The 19827-nt window shown below is 43.8% G+C and overlaps 1 protein-coding gene across 2 annotated transcripts in view; it reads left to right on the top strand.

The window, feature by feature from the left end:
- The first annotated feature begins 5882 nt into the window (after window positions 1-5882).
- Window positions 5883-19827, top strand: part of SNX10 (sorting nexin 10) — a 32456-nt gene continuing 18511 nt past the window's right edge. Inside the window, exons 1-2 of one of the 2 annotated variants that reach the window (XM_042817310.1) lie at window positions 5883-5969; window positions 17285-17340. In XM_042817310.1, coding sequence (XP_042673244.1) covers window positions 17317-17340 — 24 coding nt within the window. In that variant the 5' untranslated portion in view covers window positions 5883-5969; window positions 17285-17316. Of the gene's footprint in view, window positions 5970-6865; window positions 6929-17284; window positions 17341-19827 lie in introns of those variants that run through there. The other variant, XM_042817311.1, reaches the window with a different exon arrangement.

The following is a 19827-nucleotide window of genomic DNA, read 5'->3' as shown; positions in this document are numbered from 1 at the left end:
GTCTGCTTTGAATAAGGAAAAAAGGGAACCAATTTCTTGTCTGCCCCTCATACCTCACTGCTCAGGCAACGCAGCGGGCTCTCGTGCAACATTTGCATGCCTTCCTGCTTCCTGTACTGGGTGAGAGCTGGGCTTTGTATCTGTGCCATTGGTCTGAATAGAGGCTGATGTACCAAGGCCTGAGCTCTTTCTGACATGAAAGGCAGTGTGCTCTAAGGGGGCAGGTGAGAGCTACAGGTCTGGGAGTGCTGACATGCTCCCTGGAGAGCAGTAATTCCAGCTGTGCCCCCAGTACTACACGACACACCCATAGTCAGAGTGTTGGTGTAGCAAAATGCTTCGGTTGAAGTCATACAATGTTTTTAGGGAAAAAAATTCTTTGCAAAAATACTTTTGTTTCCTTGCTTAGATGTGTCAATGAGATGAGAGAGAGCACCCCAGAATAATTTGGTTGAAATCAGGGCAAGTACATGGGAGGATCTCATGTCAGAAGCTGATCTAAGATGGGAGGCACTGCGATCCTCCTTACCTGTGTTACTACACCAACAAATCATAAGGCCATACCAATGAGCTTTGTAGCAATTTGGAAGTTCTTACCACTCTTTCCGCTGTAGAAGTTATGCTAATATCCACACTGGTGAGCATAAGGCAATTAAACAAACCAAAGGAATTATTTTGGAATGTGGAATCAGAAAGAAGTTAGCCACAAGCAGTACCTGAAGACTCCCTCAAACATCTGAAAGCATCTCTAATTCAGCACTATGTACTCCAGGCAAACCTGGGCCTGAGATTTTTGGCCATGCAACACATTGAATAAAGCCCCTGTGAAGCCACTAAGAGCAGACAGGGTGCTGATGCTCACCACAGGACCTGCTCATGCAGAAAACAGCTACAGCAGCGGATCTGTGTTGCTTCAGGTCCTTGGGGGACACTTCCTTGCAATAATAGCATGGGGTAGCCCAATACACAAGAAAAGTCAAATATGCTAAAAGCAGCCAAAAGCATCTGTTGTGGACAGTAAGTTCATCTCTGGGCTCTGCTGGGTTTCAAATCCCCCCATACTGGATCATTTCACAGGGACCAGTGTACACAGATTAGTGCAAAGCAGTGCAAAGTGTGCTACTCCTTCCCTGTAAATTTGCAAAACAAATAGCAGCAGGAGGAAACCAATACATGGGGCTCACTACTGAAAGACTGAACTAGGTCAGCTGAGATAGACCTGAAATAGAGTCCAGAAGGATTCCGATGGATCATCTCTGAGTGCCCTGGCTCAGTAGATTTCATCCACGTGGACTAGAGAATATTCTGCTGCAATGGGGTACTGAAATCCAGCTCTCCAAACCTCCTGCCCCACCGTGGGCTCCTCCACAGCTGCATGTGGAGACCTGCTGTGTGGTGCCCATGGGCTGCAGGGGAACAACCTGCTCCAGCACGAGCCTCTCCTGGGCTGCAGGGAACTTCTGCTCTGCACTCAGAACAGCTCCTGCCTTCCTTCTGCACTGATCTCGGTGCCTGCATGGCTGCTTCTCTCCCATTCCTCACCCTTCTCTCCCAGATGCTATTGATCAGCAGTTTTCCCTTTTCTTAAACCTTTTCTCTCTGAGGCCCACCAGCATCATTCATGGCTCAGCTCTGGCCGCCAGCGGGCCCTTTTTGGAGAAGCTGGAGCTGCCTCTACTCTGACATGAGACAGTGCTGGGCTCTTCTCACAGAGGCCACCCCCACAGGCCCAACAACCAAAACCTTGTCAGGTAAGCCTCATACTGTACCGTAACATACTGTACAATAACATACCGTTAGCATTTAGCTTACCTCTTTCTTTCTTACTAAACTAGACATTACAACACAGAATTGACATGAACCAATCAATGCCAGAGAAATGCAACTTAGTTGACGCGTGTCAATCTGTTCATCTGCCAGATCATTAACACAGACCAGAGACCTGATCCTTTGCTGCCAGAGTACCAATGGGAAATGTTCTTTCCTCTCTCCATCTGATTAGAATAAGTGCACACCCTCCAGCTGTTATAAAAAGTGCTTCCCTCCCCATTAACACTACCATTCTGCTAATAATGCCAGCCCCAGTAAATCCCAATCTTTCCCAACCTGCTTCTCCTCATTACATTGCTGCTGCTGCTTATCACCTAGCTCGTAACTCGTTTTCTTCCCCTTGCTCCTCTTAAAATATCTACTGTCAACTCCACCCCTCCTGTCTGCATTCATCTCAGATAAAAAGTATCAACCCAAATGCCTCTCAAAAAAATTTGTCCCTCCTGGCTTCGACTCTGCTCCAGGCTCTCCCTGGTTCCTACTGCTCCCGGCTACCTTTTGCCTGCAGGCAACAAAAAGGTGTCTTAACAAATAATTGCATGGACACTATCAGGAAAGCTACTGCAGAAGTTGCCGCCCTAGGCCAGCCCCACCTGTCCCTCTGGCTCTGAAGAGTCCCAGAGGCTTCAGAAGAGTGGTGAAAATTGTGAGTCAATCTGCCAAATGAAACAGATGCTCATTTAGCAACACACAAATGCAATCTGCTTACTGCAGGTTTCTCTCCAGAACTGATAATGGCTGGTTAATTTTTTCATGGTTTTTCAGATTTGGAATAAATTGCACATGAAAAATTTCATGGGTTTCTTTGCATCAAAAGAAAAACCAATTTGACATATTAACTGAGAGTATTTGGACTGGGAATACTGCAAGTTTGTGCTTATTCCACCTGTTTGTCCCAGTGCATCAGGACAATGGTGGGGAGCAAAGAGTAGCCCACATCTGCAGACTATGTGCCATGGCACATCTTTGCACTAACTAAATGCCAGCTCATGGCCAAGACTATTCAAATCAGAAGACAAAACTTCCATCCTTAGGCAGTCTGACCCAGATGCCTCCCACTCAAGGCTTGCACTTGACTGTGGCTGGCTTGCAGGTACTGGAAGCACAGCCGTTTTCAGAGGACAAATCTTACTGAATCTAAGCTCTGTAGAGATACTGATATCTGCCTTGACTACGGAGGGCGAGGGACCAGAAGTCCCTAGAGTAGGCAGGGAAAATAGGGCAGGCAGCAACGCAGCCTTGTGACTTGCATCTCAGTACAAAGAGCCAGAAGCAGGAGAGGAAACTGGGAAATAAGAAGATAACACTGTCACCATCTGAAATAATCCTAAGTATCAAGCAGAATCTGAAAGCTGTATATTCTACTATTCAAGCATTTGCCCTATATGCTGACTTTGTCAGTCTGGGGGATCTGTGCACATAAAGATTGTGACTCCATATTATTCTGTTAAATCTGGCCTAGAAAAGCAAAAGTAAACAGAACCCAAATAGCCCAGAAATAAAACAAGGAAACAGCAAATACCTTGTAAGAAACAAAGTTAGAAGGGAGAAGGGAAAGCAGAGTCTGCATTCCTCTGCTGCTAAATAATACATAAAGGAGGAGTGCCCTTAAGAATGCTGTTGTTTGTTTCACTGTAGCTCTTTCTGATCTTTCTGATGGTTTTCAGTTTTTAATGGAGCATTTTGCTTTGCTGGACTTGAAAAGACGGCATACATTTCATTTAGTTTCCATTATTTGTTCTTCTCACATGATAGTTTTCTTCCTCCTCACACTAGAAACACAGAGGCCACATTTTAACCTGCCTTCGTAACAGATATAATACAGAAAATGGGAATTATCTAAGCGGGGCGGGGGGGGAAAGAAACAAAATGAATAATCCTTTTTCATGTTCCATGTAAATACTAACACCTTTCTCTCTCCTCTCCCCCCCTCTCCCTCTGTCTGACCCAATTTTGCTTAAGCAGAATGCTTCTCCGAGGCAGGCACCTCTGAGACTGCAAACTTAGCAGGTAGTACTGAACATGAGAGCACTGTGCTTGGAAAATCAAGTTTAAAGCTACTATACTTGTGGCATTAACATTTCTGGTGTACTGATAAATTGCTTGTTCTTTCTCTTCACCAGAACTTCTCCCTTAGCTGTGCTCACACAAAAGAACAAAGCAATTCCTGCAGCAACTGTATATCTCAGGACATCTATCCAGCCTGCCTAAAAGAGTATCATACTCTTCTGAACGTTTTTGCATATGTTAAATCCCTTCCTGCTATACATAGCCAGTAAGGGGATACAAATTATTAGCAGGACACCAGCAAATGTGTTCATTCCATGCTTTATTGCAAACAACCTTGCCAAATCCAGGATGATTCCCACAAGAGAACACAGTCACAGGACATTTTTGAAGAGTTCCCTTCTTTTTCTCACTCTTAATTCTTGCACCTCTCACAAAACCAAAGCACCAAGCACTTTTTAAAACCGCAACCTGTAACACAACTGCTGCCATCATTTATTTGTGGTTCCTCGAAGTAATGCCTAAGAAACCCACACCAGAGTTTGAACAGAAGACCCACCCTTCACACTGTCCACTTCAGCAGGTTTGTATTACCAGTCTGGCACCACCCCTGGCTGGAGAGCAGCTTCTTATTGCATTTCAGGCAGAACATTTCTTCTGCACATCCTGGGAATGCTCCGCAAAGAGCAGAAAGGAAGACCTCAGATAACATCAGCAGCGAACCTCCACAGTTCCCACCAGCACTACAGCTGCACCCTGAGAAACTTGGAAAAACCTTGGTAGAAATGCACTTCTGGGCTTCATGTCATGACACAATGCCAGCAGTGTGACAAAATGGACAAAAGCAGCACAAGAACTTCACTGCAAATACACAGGTACGCAAATTCTCTATTTAAACTCTGAACTGGCAACAGAACTAATTCATCACCTTCCCCTGTTTACAACAGTTTTACAAGGCTTGTCTCCCTCTTCTATCCCTTTCCTCAGATTATTTGTTTTCTCTTTCTAGACTTTGGTGTTTTTCCTATTTGTCTTCCTTTCTTCCCGTAGTTTTCCTAGGATGCTGTATTAGGGTTCTATGATCACCATATGTATGCTATGCTGCTCACTGCAAACCACCGACTCAGCAAGTCCTGATGGTTTCCAACCTCCTTTCTTTCCTGGAAGATACACACCTGCACACCACAGCCTTGTGGAAAAAATCATGCGGATTAGCGGCCACATGTCTCACACATGTGCAGAGATAACTATGAGAGATTTATAAATCTGACTGATAATCATTTTTGTTACACTAGAGTATAAAAAGCTCTGCTTTCTGGAAAGTAGATGATACCAAGCAGCCCTGAAGAAATCTGTTTAATTGCAAGTTAGTGCATGCAAACTTACACATTCATGTATCGCTTCTGGAATCCTCTGTACTCTGTTATTATGGATGCGTTTTGTTCTTATTGATCTCTACACCTTTCTGTACGGGTTTGTTCTTACGGCTATCTGGCTGAAGTCGTTGGGTATTCTGCTTTACGACAAATTAAGAGTAATTATTTTTCTTCAGCAAGATTTTTTATTCCAGGACTTTGCTACGTATTTTCAACTCCGATGAGAAAGGTCAGACCCCACATGAGGTGGAAAGGCCAAGGTAAGGCTCTGGGCTTTTCAGCACGCAGGAATGAGGTAAAAATACATTCAAACGATTCTTCCTTTCTGGAAAGCAGGGCAGTTGCTCAGATTCTGTAACGGTACGCGGGTGAGTGTGTTGCAGCCCTTCAGACACACAGACCGGTGCCACTTCTTATAACACAGAATTATCGCCTTTCTTTCCTCTAATTAGCGTACATTCCCTTAGGCTGACAAGCGCGGGGCTCCCCCCTCACAGCCCGCAGGGCGGCTCAGCGCTGCCCCGTCCCGCCCCGAAGGATCTCGAGGAGGAGAACCGCGGCGCCAGGTGATGGCAGCGGGCAAGCGCGGGGCAGCTCGGCCCCGCCCGAGGCCGCTGACGTGCGCTCCGCCTCCCGGCTTAAGGGGCGGCGGCGGCGCCTCTCTGTGGAGCTGTGCGCGGCGCTGGTTGAGCGGCGGGCTGCTGGTGGGGCTGCTCGGGCCGTGTTGGTGTCACCGCGGGCGGCTTGGCGAAGACGGTAGGGTTGGGGCTGCAGCTCCCGTGGGTCGCCTCCTCACGGCTCCGCGGGGTGGGATCGTCCCTGTGGGGTCCGTGGCTCTGGGACCCGTGGGGCTGCTGCCCGCGCTGGGTTGTCTTCAGCCCGTATTGCAGGGCTACGTAGCGGCTCGTTTCGGTGCTGGCAGTAAGGAACGTTGGTTTACGTAATTAATGTCCTTGTTTTGAACCAGCCAGTTTATTGCCCTCTCCCTTCGGCGCTATCGGCGTTATACTGACGCTCAAAAACTCTGCGCGCCCGTACCTAGCGTAAATATAACGTATATAATGGCGTGTGGCGTGTTGATCTGTATTAACGTGCTGTGCCTTCCTGGTAGTCGGGGACTGCCTTCGTTTGTGTCAGCGTGTTACAGCGCTGAAAACCCGAGCGCTGTGGAGCACGTGGGGAAGGAAGGCCGGGCCGCGGGGCTCGGGCCGGGCGCTGGGATGGGCGGCTGCCTGCTCCGCTCGGTTCTGCACGGGTTGCCTGGTTGTGCTGAGTGCGCCCGCAGGAGACGCGTGGTCCACATCCTCGCAGCCCCTCCGAGTGCGTGGCAGTGCCGGGTAAACATTGCCCGACTCCTTCGGCAGTGGTCAGAAGGTAAAAGCGGGCTGGAGTGCTGTGTGAGCCCGCCAAGGGCTGGCTCTGGTCCATCCAGGTACTTTGGGGTTTCCACTCAGCCCGTGGCCGCATCACCGCCGCCCATGCGGCTGGCCCTAACGTTGCACAGACTAGCTTACTAACGGTACAAGTGAAACAGCGGCTTGAGTTCGTGTTTCCCAGTCCTCTTCTGAGGTTGGCAGGCACTGGGTGGAGCAAAGAGGACGTTCTTCCTATGAGTGCTGGGGGAATTGAAACTAAAAGTGATGTCGGGACAAGCTTGAGTGACACAAGCTAAGCATGCCTCCCTGTAGAAAAATGGAAATGCTACTGTCATCTTGGTAAGAAAAGGCAAAAATAATTCAGCCTATGATATTATGGAAGTTTGTAATGACTGACTTGAAATCTTGAAGTCTGTTGTTCATTGTGCGTATGTTGTGTTCAATCTAAGCAGGCTTTATCCTCAGTTAACTTCAATTTGAAGAACTTCTATCTGTGCACTGTACTCACATTAACGTACTTTTAAGGGCTTGTAGTCAGTGTGAGCTTTATGACTGTTGTCATTCTAAATTTTGTGTGTGTATGTATGTATATTTAAAGGAGATATATGTTCTGTAAATGCTAAGTACTAACACCATAGTATTTCCAGTGCTACAGTGTAATTAATTAGGAGAGAGCAGTACTCAGAAGCCTTATTCAGTTGCCCTGTGGTGTAAAAGCTGCGCAAACACAGGCAGAAAGGCGGTTGTGGGTCCCAAGGAATTTGTGAAATAAACAGAAAGCAAGAGACTTTAAGTACAGACAAAAATATTTGTTTAATAAAGCACCTCTGAGTGCTCATACAAGTGGAAAGCCCATTATAAATTACATTGATGTTGTAGTTCTTATTTCCTTTATGTCTCTCTGTAGCTTAGCTGCTGTTAATGTGAGCTGCTGGATTTAAGGATTAATGCTTCTACAACACTGAAAAGCAGCAATTGCCAGCTAGTAGATTCTCCTTCCTAAAATGAGCTGTTTTGTGACTACCAGCTGCAGTAGTTTTTATATAGTAATTGATTTCAATGATGTATTTGTTCTTTTTTTTTTAATTTTAAGAAAAAAATAAAAGCTTTTGCTGCAGTCAGTCAGGAATAGCCCTCTGGAAGGCTGCTGCAGTACTACTACAGTGTTTCATGAAATATTACCTGTGTCCCATCTTGACAATCAGTTTTCTGTTTTTTCCTTTGTTCCTTTCTGGATGGTTGCATGCCTGTAGCACTGTATGGCTTCCAGCATAGAAACGATGTTAGGTCTGCTACCAGTGGTGCTGTGCTCTGCTCTGCTGTGGGTTCCGAGTGCCCTGGGATTTCCCATTCAGGTCAGGCCGAGTAATTCTCATGCACAGGAGATGGAGCATGACATCAAGACGTCAGGTGAGAAGTATGGCATGATGTGTCTTCTGTCAGTGCCTGCCATCATCTAGCAGGGACCGGTGGCACTCTGTAAGGTGGTGGCACTGAACAGGTGAGGACTGGAACGCCATAAGGGCAAGGTTTGTGCTCCTAGAAATTCTTACAAAGCTCATGCTGCTCCAGCACGTGACACTCTTAGAAACTAGCTTTTCCAGCTTGGAGAGGGTCATGGCAGGTGTTGTTCTGAAGTTTCCCATATCCTGTTCCTAGTTGAGCAACCCCAATTATGCCAGATAGGCTTGTTTCACCACTTGTTTTGCTCTGCCTCTGATCCTGTGTAATAAAACATAATTGTCAAGAGCACTGTTATAAAAAGTAGGGCCGCTGTGACAGCAGAGTGGAATCAGGCTTGCAGACCCTTTAGAGCAAAAATTGATTAAAGGGTTTTCCTAATTGCCATCATTTCAAGCAAGTGAAACCTTCTTTGCTTTGATCATACAGCTTTGTAACTTATTCATATGAAAGAAGGAGATGCTTCTCTGTTGGATTGTGTGGTGGTTTTTTTTTTTTTTTTTTTTTTTTTTTTTTTTTTTAGTAAATCCTGAAAAAGACAATGAGTGTTTACTTGGCAGTGTAGACTGTTTAAGGAGGCTTTCTGTGCCTTGTTTGGGTGAGCAGGTAGGCAGGATAGAACAGGTGCATCAGTGTATCATGGCTTTGCAATGTATCACATGGGTCTTACTTCCGTGCATCTGGCATGTAGTGTGCATCAGCTTTTGGTTTCTGTAAACAGAGAGATATAGGAGATCTGGTTAACTTAGGATATTGTAATTATTTTTTCTTTTCTTAGAGATTTTGCATCTTCTTATTGTCTGAAAAAGATAACTCGGCAACTTGTGTTCATCTGGTACTGAAAATACAAGAGGAAAGAACAGCTGTATTCTCTAGGAATTTCCTGACTGTTTGGCAGAGTAACTCTAGAGATAGAGAAGCAAGTCATGCTATGTTTGTTTCTTCATTTGAAGAAGGAGAAAAAAAAAAAAAAAAAAAAAAAAAAAAGTTAAAGCAAACTATATGCACTAATGCATAGTATTTTGCACTGGATTTCTGTATTGGTGGCATTACTTGCTACATCTAGGCAATATTTAAGTATATAAATGCTTTTAATGAGTTTTTTTCCTAGCTTAACTTAGGGGAAAAAAAAGAATGATTTCTTTATTTATCTATATGGTTATGAAACTTTCACGATTTGCTTGTATGTAGGAATGAAGAAAGAAAAATGAAAAGCTTACTTCAGTAGTGGCTGCATGAGTGGCCACTCCTCTTGCAGAGAGCAGCCCATCATCATGCTCTGCTTCTCAGCAAAAGCTCTGGCTTGCACACAGCCTTGATCAGCCACAATTTGGGCTCTTGCAGCCCAGTCCTGTGGGAAAGGAAGAGCAAAAGGAGAGGCTGCAAAGAGACCCCAGAGCCGAAATGCCTTGGAGCAGTCCAAGTCCAGAGATTGACTTTGTGGTGGGGCACTGCAGATGGAGCAGGATCCCTCGGGCAATCCTTTCATACTGTGTGCAATGCCTGGTGAGCATCCACAAAGACGCTGAGCACTCATGTCTAGTTATCTGTATCCTACTTGTCCAAATTCCGGCAGGATGGGGGATCATTGGGAGACTTGAGAGAAATGTACCAAGGAAGTTTAGATTGGATCTTAGGAGAAATCTTTCCACAAAGATGTTGCTCAAGAGGCTGCCCAGGGAAGTGGTGGAGTTGCCATCTCTGGAGGTATTTAAGAGGTCTGTGGTTATGGCTCTCAGGGACATGGTTTAGTCTTAGCTTTGGTAGTGTTAAGCGGTTGGACTTCGTGATCTTGAAGGTCTTTTCCAGGCTAAATGATTCTATGATAATCCAAGTAAGCCAACACAAATGGTCTTTGCAGATACCTTAAATGCCTGAAGACTTTGCTGGGTGCATTTCCCATGTAGCATGTGCTAGAGAAGTAAGTAGCCCGTGCTCTGTCTTCCGTCCTGGCTCCATACTCACCTCCTGCAATACACACTTCTTCAGTGACTAGGGGATGGTTGTCTACATGATCCTACCTTCTTGTTTATTTTCTTCTGTTCTACTAACAGTTGCCTTTAAGCAGGTTTTGTCTTGGGACTGGTATTGTGCAGGTGTTGCTGTCGGTGTCTGTACGCTCACTGTCTCACTGGCACTTCAGCATGAGTCATTTCAGAGCATTTCCTGGTACCTGACAGAAGAGGTGCATTTGTTGATAGAACTGAACTTGCAAAAACCTGTACTCAGAATGACCTCACACGTCTGCCCAGGAGGATGCACCTGCTCCATCATATTCATGGCAGCAGTGTTTATGACAGGCACAATGGCTTGCCACAGAGAGCCTTGGCAGGGTGCACACTGATGCATTTAATTTATTTGAGAATAAACCAGTGATGATTTTGTTACAGAACTTCTCTCCAGTGACTTATTTTGTGGCTTCAGAAAATTACTACTTCCTCTCCCTTCCTTTCCTGCCAGAGAGCTCTCTAGGAGGGCATGCTCACCTGGAGGTGTTCTACACTTCAGTGCAGAGCAGGTGATTCACACTGCAGCAAAGCGTCTGTTTTATTGCGGTGAGTAGTGAACCCTGACCTTCCTGTGCAGTGCTGCCAACACATTAGGCTCTGCAGATTCGAGTTCCTGCTCCTCCTTTGCCTCAGGATGCTACCTGTTAGCTTACTTTGCTGTGTTTGTACACCACAACCACGGGACTATAACTCTGGGCCTTCTAATAGTCTCATTATTTTAATTGCATAATGGGAATGTGTGTTTTTTTGATTAGTCATGACTCTGGTACCCGTTTGATGAGTTCTTCAGCTATCTTCCCTGAAGGGAAGGCTTTGTTTTCCCAAGAGCTGTGTGCTGCTTCCCAGAAGAAATGAAATTCTACTAATGAGGCATTGAAAGGCAAGGTTATAAGTTGTGTGGTTGGGAGTGTTTACAGGGAGAAGGGAAACAGCTAAGAAATACATTGCCGTGAGCACTGAGCGCAGTAGAGAATCTTGATAGCGCTGCCTGTGACAAACTGGGCATTCATATATGTGTATAAATAGTTGCATCAGAGCATGGTGTCATTGAGATTACGTTTGCTTTGAGAACAGCTACATGTATGCTTGTGGTGTGGAGGAACACAACTCCAAAATACTCTCATATGTCTTTAGATGTGAACTGATGATGAGTCCAGCATTTAATGACAATGATGTGAGCTGGTCTGCTCCCCAAGAACTTATGGCTGTCTTATATTCATTATGTTAGATAGGTTGTTGTGGAGATCAGTCTCTGTGTGACTGTGGAATTGACTCAGGAGGGCTGTTGGGGAGACAGGAAAGCAAATCTGTGATAAGACACAAAGAAGCCCTTTGACTCCCATCTGCAGACAAAGGTGGGGTGTGCTAGGAAGGACGGCAGCCAGGAGCCTTACGTGGTTGCTCTGCCTCCCAGACAATGAAGCTGGCTTGGGGCAGCGAGACTGAAAAGTCAGAGGGGATTTCTACCCAAAATACTCCTTCAGGGGATTTATGAAGGACTGTTTTATGCAAAACCACTAGGACTGAGCTGTCCTAGGCTCTGATCCTCAGACAGGAAACCTTCTGACTGCTATTTCACTAGTGATCACAGGCAGATGTGAGAGGAAGATCTGTTAGGCCTGCTTGCCAGGAAGAGAGTATCTATTCCCTGTGTTAGCCCCAGGTTAAATCTTACAGTAGGGGTGGAAGAGTCTTGCCTACATAAGGTCTTTAAGTGAGTTTTTCACAGCTCATTGTTGATGCTTCAAAAATTCTGTTTTTCTTTTGCAACAGACTAGCCTGTTCAACAACCAAGATGCCCAGTTGAATTCACTGCCAATACATTCTTAAATGTTCAACTGTTAGAAAATCTAGTATGATAAACTAGTGTAATATATGAGCACAACTACACATGAAACAGCACTAAGTTTTTGCAGTAATGATAGGCCATCTGATGATTTCTTTAGCAGAAGAGAACACTGGTGAGTTTCCACTGTATTAGAGGTTGGACAGATGTGGAGCATCCAGCTGGTCAACTTAAGACCTAAGAATCACAGCAGTTTGAACAGAGCTGATCAAAATGCTTGGTGAGTTTGCAGTGTTGACCAAATACATGTATCTTCTCACTGCTCTGAGATGCAGGTACAGTCGCTGTTCAGGACTGATTTATCTCAGGATGTAATTACCGAACTGATTTTTATTTTTGACTCTGTGCCCTGTCCTTACCAGCTATCTCACTGGATGCACACAATTAGGCTGGCAGTTCTAATTTTGTGGTTATGGCCAGGACTGTCACTTTTCTCTCAATTTTATTCAGAGGACAAGACCAAGCATCACACTTCCTTGCTGCGATTGGGTCATGCTTCACAAAAATAGCTTAGTAGAATACGGAAATCCCCAACAGGAAGAAAGCAAGATAAAACATGCAGCACTGTGCAACAGCAGTTCAAGCAGCAGAGAGCCTGAGAGCAGAGAAAAATCATGTGATAAATTAAAGGCATCTGAAATGAGCACAAATGAGAAATTTCTGGCATGTGAGATCCAAAATGTTACAAGGAGTGAGTCAGGAAAAAAACAGGTTAGATGATGTCAGCATTTGCATTTATGAGATTGAAAAAGAAATGTTGAAGTAAATCTGCATTGTGTTTGCTGGCTTCTGTTACACTTACTCAGCGGCAAAATATAGCTTCCATCAATCCTTCTTTCCTGTGCTAAATAAAATTTGTTATTATCAAATAGATAGAGAGATACCTGGGGGAAGATGGTATCGTTAGGGTAGTTTAATTTGTTTTGATGAAATAAAATTTTCAGTTCCTGTAAGAAATGTTGAGTTCTGGAAGAAATAAAAGGATATATTGTCTGAACAGGGACCCTTTCCAGATACAGCATGTAAGATCTTACAAGACCAGATTGGAGTCTGTATATCTTAACACCTATTCACAAACCCTTTCTTTTTGCTTTATAATTGAGCTTGCGTGTGAGTCATTCTGCCAGGCAGCAATATGGTGTCAAATTTATGCAGTTCAAAGTGGCTGCAGCGTTACTGAAATTGGAGATCTGTGACCTGTACTTCACACTGTAATTCATGCAATGTTTTTTGGAGGGTGGTAGGAAATTGGTGATTTGATTAACTATTTGATTTTTCATGTTCCTCTGAAACGAATGAAACGTTCTTTAACCAAAGACCAAATCCATTCTTTTGATGAAACAGGTCTTAATAGCCAGCAAGACTGCAGCAAAACAGAATGGCTGGGCTGGTAGGGGGAAAATAGCAGAGTAGTATTTGCAGGGTTATAGTCTGCCTGGTGGCCGTAGAGAAACATTTTGCAACCAAGTGGAGTGAAATCTTGTAGGAAAAGAGTAGTTAGCTGAATATCTTGACAATGACAGCTGGGTCAGAAATTCAAGTGGTGACTCTTGGTAGCGTCTACATAATGTTGTGTTAGGTGGGATGGCCTGTGAATTCTGTTGGGGATTGGGAAAGCTCCTTTTCTTCTAAAAGCACTTTAAGACAATGTCTTTTGTTTTCTGCTCAGCACTGAAGTACTTTTACTGCTTCTGAGATGCAAAGCCAGTGATATAAGGTGGGAAGTAAGAGGGGTTTGCTTGAGGAGTGCTTTATTTTTGTTGACATCGCTGTGTAGTCCACAGCACTGTGGGCAGTGCAGAGTTAACTTAAAAACACGTATGGTTTTCACTCCTAATGAGTAGATCCTCATGATTATTTGCTGGAGGAAGGTGAAGCAGACAATCAGCAGGGTTTATGAAAGGAGGCTGGACATACTGCAGCCTGAACGACTAGAAGTTACTCACCCTTCTGTTTGTATGTACTTTGTACAAAGGGGAGCCCGTGACTCCTCTCCTGAGTGCAGTCACATCAACCCCAAGCATTAAACTGGACAAGGCTATCTAGAAGGCATCTGCTTACTCTGGGTTAGCCTGGAGTGACTGGGTGGTCACCAGCTTTTGAGTAAGATGCAGAAGAGCTAAAACTGAAGCAGGGCAGATGCTGGTTGTGGGCTAATCTGTTCTCACACAGAAAAGCTGAAAGAGTCAATCTGCTGGTGCTGAAAGCTAAAGATAGCTCCTTCTGTGGGCACTGTTGTGTTTGCATCTGTTAGCTGGGCTGTGTTACCAGGTGTGCCAAGACTGCTGAGTTCAGCCCACAAATAGATTGCCTGTCCCTGGCCCTTAGGATGGTTTTGCAGTGGGGTGTGAACCATCTAGTTTGGCCTAGAGCAGATGACTAGGCTGGGATTTTCAGCTGACAGGACTTGTGGTTCTTAAATGGTGTTTATGTGAGAGGAGCCCACTGCTTTTCCTGTAATGGATGTACTTCTGAGGTAGGTTGTTGATTCCTGTCAACAAAAGCAGCAGCTCTGTCAAAATGAGGGCTGTGTACCCAAATCCTGTAAGCAGCAGACTGTGTTACAATGTGGTGGGTGTGGCAATGCAAAATGACTTATATGTGTTATCTGTATTAATGTGTGCTACCCTTATATCTTTCTGAATATTTTCTCCAAAAGTGGGGAATAAGATGCAGAAATTAGACTTTTTCTTGCAGTCTGGTGTTCCACTGCAAGTCACCTCTTCACTGTTGGGCTATGTCCAGCTACTACAGTACCTGTCTGTTAGGTATGGCTGTTGTTATGGCTATTCCGAAGACCGCAGGCAGTTTTATTACATAAATGAGGTAACATTGCTTTCTACTGCTCCTTATCCTTTCATTGGAAACAGCTGTAGCAAACTTTCCTTCATGCTTTGGAGTAGCTGTGAGTTTACTCCATAGTTTGGTCCCTTCATCCTTAGGATTGATGTGCCTTTTGGCATGGTTGGATGCCTGCAGGCATAGGGAACTGCATGTAGGGATGCAGCTCAACTATCTGCAGGCTGTTGATTAAAATTCTTTGGGTGTTCTCTGCAAGTGTTAATGTAAGCAAGGCCTAGAACGCGGGAAAGACCTTGGTGTATTTAGATATTCGTGATCTCTCTTTTTAACACACTGAAGCCTTGGAAGAAAGTTTCGTGTCGTACTTTGATGGGGACAACCTTGAAAGGGCAGCTGAGGAGTTTGCTTGTGATTGTGTATGACTTCTGATGGTGACCAAGGTCACAAACACAAATCATAAACTGCTTATTTAAACCTGGTGGGGTGGGTAGGGGGGGTGGTAGACATTTAGTCATATTTTCACAGTTAACTGAAGGTGGGTGAATGGATAGTTCTTGGACTGAAGATCCACATCTATGGCTTGAGGGGAAATGTTGGCTACATGGAGTTATCAAACAATTGCAGAGCAGACAGGCACGCTGCCTGTGCCATGGTCTGGTGGTGGAATCCCAGTGTAGCTCAGCACAGCTGCTATGAAGCAGCCAGAAGGGCTGTGCTCAGGTCCCCAGCCCAAAGAGAAGCCTGAGGCTGGGAGCTGCAAGTGGCTCTTTCTTGAAATAAAATATGACTTAGTAGTACTTCAGTATTATCCCTCAGAAAAACACCAAAGTACTTGCTTTGTTGTGTTTGTGTGGTGTGTTTTGTGTGTTGGTTCTGGCTTTTTTTTTTTTTTTTTTTTTTTTTTTTTATTAACCACAGGAAGCATAGCAAGTTGTCTTACGTATCTCCTGGTGCTTGGGTGGTGGTGTTGGCAGTTGTAAACCTGCTCTGGAGGTTTCCTTGGTTACGCAATGTAGAGCTGTCAGAACTGCATACTGAAAGGAGCAGGTGTTGTATTACCTCTGTGAAACTGAAGAGTAATAATAAATACATAAGAAGCAAGATAAAAACTAGCTTTGGTCACAGCAAGAAAGTGTTTTTATCAGATCTGGTGTTTCCCACTGACTTTTTTTTTTTCTTCTGAGTACTTGTTCATTTCTCTGCCAGTGGAAAGTTTTTGAGTACAGAAGGCCTTCTGTTATCATCTGCAGGCAGCTTCTCTCCATCAGTGGGGTAGGGTTTTTTTGCAGGTGTCTTAAGCACACAGTTGAACTGCTCTGCTTTTCCACCTTCTGCTTATGCTTCAGGACATCCTTTAACATTGGTCTTGCTGCATGGCTAAGTCCTTTATTCAGTGTGTTTTCAACTGTCTGTAGGGCTTTTTTGGACTTGTTGAAGTCGGTGGAAAATGCAGCTTTGGTGAGCATTGAGATCGATTGCAGTGTAACTACTATGTTGACAGCCTGCTTGCCTACAGCACGTGTAATGGGAAATGCATTTTACTGTTCCCATTTGTGAACTTTAAACAGGTGTGAGGTCTTATATTTGTTTCCTGAAGTGAGAACCACTGGTGTTAAATTAACTGAGGATAATGTTTGTAGTGCTGCAACTTAGAACGTTTCTTCTTTCGGTTCAACCCACGCCATTCTGTGTCTTGCTTCGTAATTACATTCAAGGTCTGCTGAAAAGAACATCCCCATGTGTGCATACGAGTACCAGAGCAGTCCACTTCCAGTAATTCCATTTTCCTATGGCCATTGTATTTATGTAGGCAGTATATGCATGCCAGCCAGAAATAAATCTGCCTTGTTCTTCCTGTGTGTATGTCCACACGGGGCAAGCTGACTGTTTTGTGCAGCAGCAGAGGTTGTTAAGATTTTATCAGGATTTCCAGTGAATGAGTGGATTTAAACTATGAGTTAATGACAGGATTTTTGGATTTGGCCTAAGTATATGCTTCCCCACACGGAAATCCTAAATCCGTAAATGTTGTCAAACTTAGCCTGAGTTTTATCCAACATGCAGAATCTGGAAGGTTTGTCAGCATTTCTCTCTGTTGAAGAGAGAGTTTGGAGAGGCTCTTGGATTCTGCCAACTTCACGTATTCTCTGCAGGGCCACCCAGATAACTCTGGTGTCTCTCAGACCCCACTGTAGTTACAGTGCTGCCTCTGCTTTATTTTTTCAAAGGATAAGCAGGGGTGTCCACTGCAGGTGCTGTTGGGTGCTTGATGTAGATCAGGGTGCTAGGATGAGCGCTGGCACACAGGGTGATTGCCAGGAATATTGCAAGTATCCCCAGATAGGGACTACACCAGTGTTTCTGTCACTGCTAAGCAGAGAATCTGCACATCATGAATTGAAAAGGCATAGGAGTGGGATCATCTTAATAAATTAAATCCTTAGTTATGGTGCAAACATGTTTTCTTCCATGTACAGAATGGCGCGTGGCTCTTCCTGCTGTGCAGCAAAAGTAATAATGACCTTTGCAATAATAATGAAATGGTAAGCTGATGTCTTTTTGGTGTTTTTCTTATAGGTCAATTTAGATTTTAATACAAGACATTGAAAATGACGCCAAAACATGAAAAACAAGTAAGTGACTTAAACTTTAATAAAAATGACTCTATTTTAGGTGATTGTGAACTGTATTTCGTTAAGATTTATAGTTTGTCATCTGATATCCATCAGATTAAGTAAAATAACTGGTCGTGGCATTTTTTTTTTAACGTTTTTCACTATAGTGAATAATTCCAAGGAAGCATATCTGTTTCTTCCATATAGCAGACTAAACCTGAAGTCAGAATGACCTTTATCTTTGGAGTACATCCAGTTAGAAACACTCATACGTGGGGGATTAGGCTGAGCTGTGTTAAAGGGGTACAAAGCATAGTAATAAATAAAATAAGACAGACATTTTAATGGCTACTGATGCAATCTCAGTTACCATTAATAATCTGCAACCTAAACTTTGTTCATTTTGGAATACTGGAACAGAAATGAAACTGATTTGTTGCCTCAACTGAGAAATGTAATTCCCTGCCCCCAGTCTTCTCCACTTGTGTAGATTTTGGCTGATGTTAGCTAAAGGAAGGCAGTCTGATGGGCTATTTAAACATCATCTGATCCTTCTCTGAAATTGCACAAAATGCAGCATCACATAATTTTTTTTTGCTTGTCTGATGGTGATTTCTGGGTCTTTGTGACTTCTGTGCAGTTACCTCGTTTTTAGGATCTGGATTAAATGAAATTAAGATGGATCTCTGTATTACATGGTGAATTGTGATTCCTGCTTTGCAGGCCCAGTAAATTTAGTTGAGCAGTGCCAACAGATTAAGTGGGATTCATGATATGTAACTAATGAAAGCCCACCAAATGATCACCCATTTTGCTACCATTTCTTCTGTAATTAGATTTTGATTCTTCAGAAGTGGGTAAAAGCTGAAGATACAAACAAGGTTTCGTTGACTTAAGTCTAAGTACTGAAATAGTAGACCTCAAAGACCACTCAAATTCAGGAGAGACCAAAGTCTTTCATTTGTGACAGTATCCCTGTCTGCTGTTGCTCGTAGGCTGGTACTAATGGACAGCTGTAGGAAGAAGATTTCTGAAAGCAATAGTTTTTTTTTTTTGAAAATGATATTTTTCTGTTCAAACCATGCAGTTTCAAATAATTTCATTGAAATAATATATTAAAATGAGCTCTCTGAAGCATTCAAGGATATAAGTTGACTTGCAATTAAAAAAAAAAAAATGTGTGGATGAGTCTTTGGAGGCAAATGAATTTTAGTGCTAGTGGTGACAATGGTAATGAGGAGATGATCTTACAGGTTGTTTCCAACCTTGTGATTCTATGATTCTATGAATTTTCTGATGACATTAAATCACTGCTAGTTCTGTAGTAATGTTGTGGGCCAGGAGCATCTCCAAGCCACTGGACAAACAGGCTGATGAAGAGCAAACCCCGCAAGCAGTTTTGAGGAAGAATTCCTTTGAAATGCTCAGCTGCTGATGCTTCTGCTGTGCTTCATGTCATCAGGAACCTCAGGGATGCTGTGCTTATTCCTTTCTTCAGCGCTGTTGAGTAGGCTCCAGGACTGGTTTGTTTTTAACAAGGTAGTAATAAAATGTTTCCGTCTAACCAGTGAGCAATAAGAATTGTCTGCTTCAAGCTAAGATGCCTTCTGCATTGGAGGTTAGAGTGAAATGCAGAAGTGTGAGAAGCTCTAGCCTCAGCAGGCACACACAGAAAAGAGAACATGAATTCCATGGCGGTGCTGGTCTCATACATAATGGAGTTAGATTTTAAGAAACAAGCTGAAGCCCTGGCTCTGCTTCTGCTATGATTGAATCAGCAGGGAGTCCTTGTTTTTTGTGGTTTGTTATAGCCCAAACTAAACTTAGCTATGCAGTAGCTATAGCAGTCTATCTGCTGATTACTGATTTAGCAGAGAATCTCAGTATGATTATTGCAATAGGAAGCCCACATACTTTGCTGGAATCAGGTAATGAAGAGCTTAAACTGACATGCTCCAGGGTTAGCACACTGTGGGAAGAGTTGAAGGCTGCCAGCAGCCAGTATTTTGCAGGAGCAGCACCTTCTGGGGAGTTGATTTTTTTTTTTTTTTTTTTTTTCTTCTTTTTACCACTGCTACCATCAGTGAAATGGGGAGAATAGAGAATTTGCACTTCTGATATTTTGTCTGTCATATGGACGATGTGATGCATTTATGTCCTAAATGGCAGAAATAATGTCACTGTTCATAGAAGGACTAGTGTCTTTCTGTCTCCTTAGATTATCTGAGTGCTATTAAATCCCATACTTTGCTGTCAACTCTCAGGCAGAAGCTTCATGTACTTGTGTTAGTAGCTCTCCTCCAGTGTCTGAGCCTTCTTCAGGAAAAGGATTTAATGAGCACCAGCAAATCTGCATGTGTGCATCTGGACAATGCTGAGTAACTCGTTCCTTAGCTTGTGTGCCTGCTCAGGGCTAATGGATTTTTCCTACCTCAGCTGCACGGCAATTCTGGACAAACAGTGTTGTAACAAACCTCCTATTTGACCTGATGTAATGTTCTGGGG

Source organism: Centrocercus urophasianus, unplaced genomic scaffold, assembly GCF_019232065.1.
Source record: "Centrocercus urophasianus isolate 14NV4802_14NV808 unplaced genomic scaffold, USGS_Curo_1.0 seq_16, whole genome shotgun sequence".
In the NCBI taxonomy this organism is placed as follows: Eukaryota; Metazoa; Chordata; class Aves; order Galliformes; family Phasianidae; genus Centrocercus; species Centrocercus urophasianus.
Note: the sequence above shows the minus strand (reverse complement) of the source record. Positions and strands in the feature narration are given on the sequence as shown.